Raw genomic sequence first — 2,841 nt, forward strand, 5'->3', positions numbered from 1 at the left:
ACATTTAAACTCTCTAATGTAAGGTGTCATTCTGCGCCCCCAATTTACTGCTACATGAATGGTGACATGATTTGGCTATTGTTCAATGGCCTTGGGGACTGCAAAGTGACTGTAGATGCCACGCTTTACAATATGCCATATAGTACTTGAGAACTGGTCTTGTGGGTTGATAATTACTGTTCAACACCAAGTCTTTTTTTGAAAGTACAATCTGTGATTTCTTACTGAACTGCTCTCTCAATGTTACAAATACAAGAACGGTTATAGAAACAAAATGTCCAGATATTTGGCATGGGTAAGTGTGCCTACTGGCTATAGAACAGGCATTCCACAAATAGCTTTGCTCTTGAGACTTGACCCAAACATTCCAATGACTGAAACCGCATCTGTAAATAATGTGGAAGGTTTCTTTGCTGTTAAAGGCTGTCAGGTTCTTTCTGTCTATCCATATCTACAGCATCTCCACATACAATTTGTTTCATTTTCCACCCAACCTCCTGTTTTTCACTTACAAGTCTGTTCTTTACCTAGATATACTGTACTTAATGAAGAATGTATCCGTGAACATATTTCAAGAGCAGTTCCATATTCCATGTATTGTGTTGTAGTGGTCAGTCCAATATTGGTTAATAATAATACACATGTACATCAGGTCCTGGATTTTGGACCACTGATCAACAGACATTAACCCTGATGGCCCTTGACCTAGAGTCCTAAAAGTAAGGCAGCTTTGATCACAAATAAAGCTACTGTTGAATTATGAGCATGTGCTCTGGGCTAGAACCCTGAAATGGCATTGAGAATTGGCATTGAGAAAGGTACATGTAGTACAACATACAAGCACCAACAAATATTTTCACTTCCTCAAGCACAGTGAGATTGAGGGTATATTGTCATCAAGATTAGCTGGATATCTTACAGCTTCCTGTCTGAAGTGAACAAATATAGCTGTGAATGCCTTCATGTCTGTCGGGGGTCTGACATCATCACAACCCAATACAGGAGCCCTCCAAATATAGAAATCGGTTCTGGCTGAGGTGCAAGCAATCATGCTCCAACCCCCAACGCATTACGCCTACATATTGTATCTTTAATGTATGTACACCCTCAAATTTGTCAATGTCCTAAAATTGCAGCTTGGTGACATGAATAAATTAAGCGGGCCTTTAATTTGAAGAACGTATAAACTGGGGGTAGTGGGGTTAAAATGGCGTTGAGAGAATGCATCATGTTCACCTCACCTTGGCTTGACCTCACCATGATTTGTAATCTTACATGTGCATATGTAATGGCACTAATCAATGTATGTAGTATGTTTAACAAGAACAGATACAGGTTGATAACTTTCCACTTCAACTGAGACATAGCATTATGTAATGTCCACTGATCCTTTCAATCTCTTTTTTTATGTCTTTAATTTTTTAGGACACCATATCATAGTGTGATAAGCAGATTACATGATGGGATTACTCCTGTAACATAAGTCACCTGTGCCACCTCTTCAGGCCTGTATAAGGTGCTGGCTGAGAACAGACTCCACAGAGAAGATGTTAGGCTATTATTAGATGTGTGGGCTTTGTTATCTCAGGGGCAGGTGGCTGATAGATACATGCAACAAAGCATCAGAGTGGTTAAGTTCACGACACAGCCATATTGATTGCCATTCCACATGAGCAATCACCTGCCATACTGCGCAGGGGTCATTTCATTTGCATCGTTCAAAGGAATCAGAATCTATATATATAGCAACATGTGTATTGTCACTTCCTGTACCTTCAAGGCTATTACAAAAGGAAGACTGTATTCTATCAACCAGTCTCCATTCCCAAAGGATACTGTTATATCTTACATAAAACAACCAGGTTATTGTTGAAGGATTAATGGTTACATGAAGCCATAACCACAAGGCCAAATGGGGTCCAATCATATCAATAGCCATACCTTCCCAAGAGGGCAAAAACAGGTTTTGTGGCCCACAGTAATGTGAATATCCCAAAGGTGCACTAGGCAATTAGGGGAAGCTTTCCTATGGGAGTTGTGTCTTTTGTATAATGAATCTAGGATATGGCTATTTTACCTTGTAAAAATATTACACTTATATTTTACATAAGACTTTTAAAAGGGATAATTTTTGTGAAGTATGTGGTACATGAGTACAAAATACCTTCTGTTATCAAATATAACACCTGTCAAATTTTCCCTCTAGTGTAGTCACCCTCTATCTGTTTGTGTCACATATGTGACATTATATGTATGTTAGTGTATGATTACTATGAATAAGATTTACTCAAACACATAAAATTGTGTATGCTGAATTTCTGATGTTGTTGCATGACTGATTTACTCTTACAGGATGATAATTAATTAGATTAATATATTGTGTAACCAAGCAACAAAATGCTTTTCTTGGAAAACGAAATGCTTTCTTTGAAAGTTTGAGTTTGAGGAAAAGCAAGTTGTTCCTGATTGTTTTTCTCTCCTTTATCATTAACATAACAGAAGCAGTTCAGAAGGAACACAACTCATACTCATAGAAATACTTACACTGCTGGGAGGTGTTCCATGGTTGGTAAGTCTTGTTACTGCAGATGGACTGTCATTCTCCCTGTCCAGAGAGCTGGATCTGGAGATACGATCCCTGACCGGGCTGCCTTTCCTTCTGTCCGCACTGAAGTCAAGAGTAATTTCTTGGCTTCCTCGCCCACCAGATACCTGAGTCTTGGAGACTCTCGAGGAAGAATTGGAAGTTCTTGATGGCAAATCTTCACTTTTATAATTAAGTTTGGATATTGAGTTAGTCCTTGGCAGGATGTTCCTGGTCTTTGTAGGATCACTTTTACT

The 2,841-nt window shown here is 38.9% G+C and overlaps 1 protein-coding gene across 1 annotated transcript in view; it reads right to left on the reverse strand.

Moving 5' to 3' along the window:
- Positions 1–2,820, reverse strand: part of LOC118427382 (ubiquitin carboxyl-terminal hydrolase 2-like) — a gene marked incomplete at its 5' end in the record, with an annotated part of 13,253 nt that extends 10,433 nt beyond the window's left edge. The window contains 1 exon segment of the mRNA XM_035837153.1: positions 2,545–2,820. Coding sequence (XP_035693046.1) covers positions 2,545–2,820 — 276 coding nt within the window.
- Between the last annotated feature and the right edge of the window lie 21 nt (positions 2,821–2,841).

Source organism: Branchiostoma floridae, chromosome 1, assembly GCF_000003815.2.
Source record: "Branchiostoma floridae strain S238N-H82 chromosome 1, Bfl_VNyyK, whole genome shotgun sequence".
Taxonomy (NCBI): domain Eukaryota; kingdom Metazoa; phylum Chordata; class Leptocardii; order Amphioxiformes; family Branchiostomatidae; genus Branchiostoma; species Branchiostoma floridae.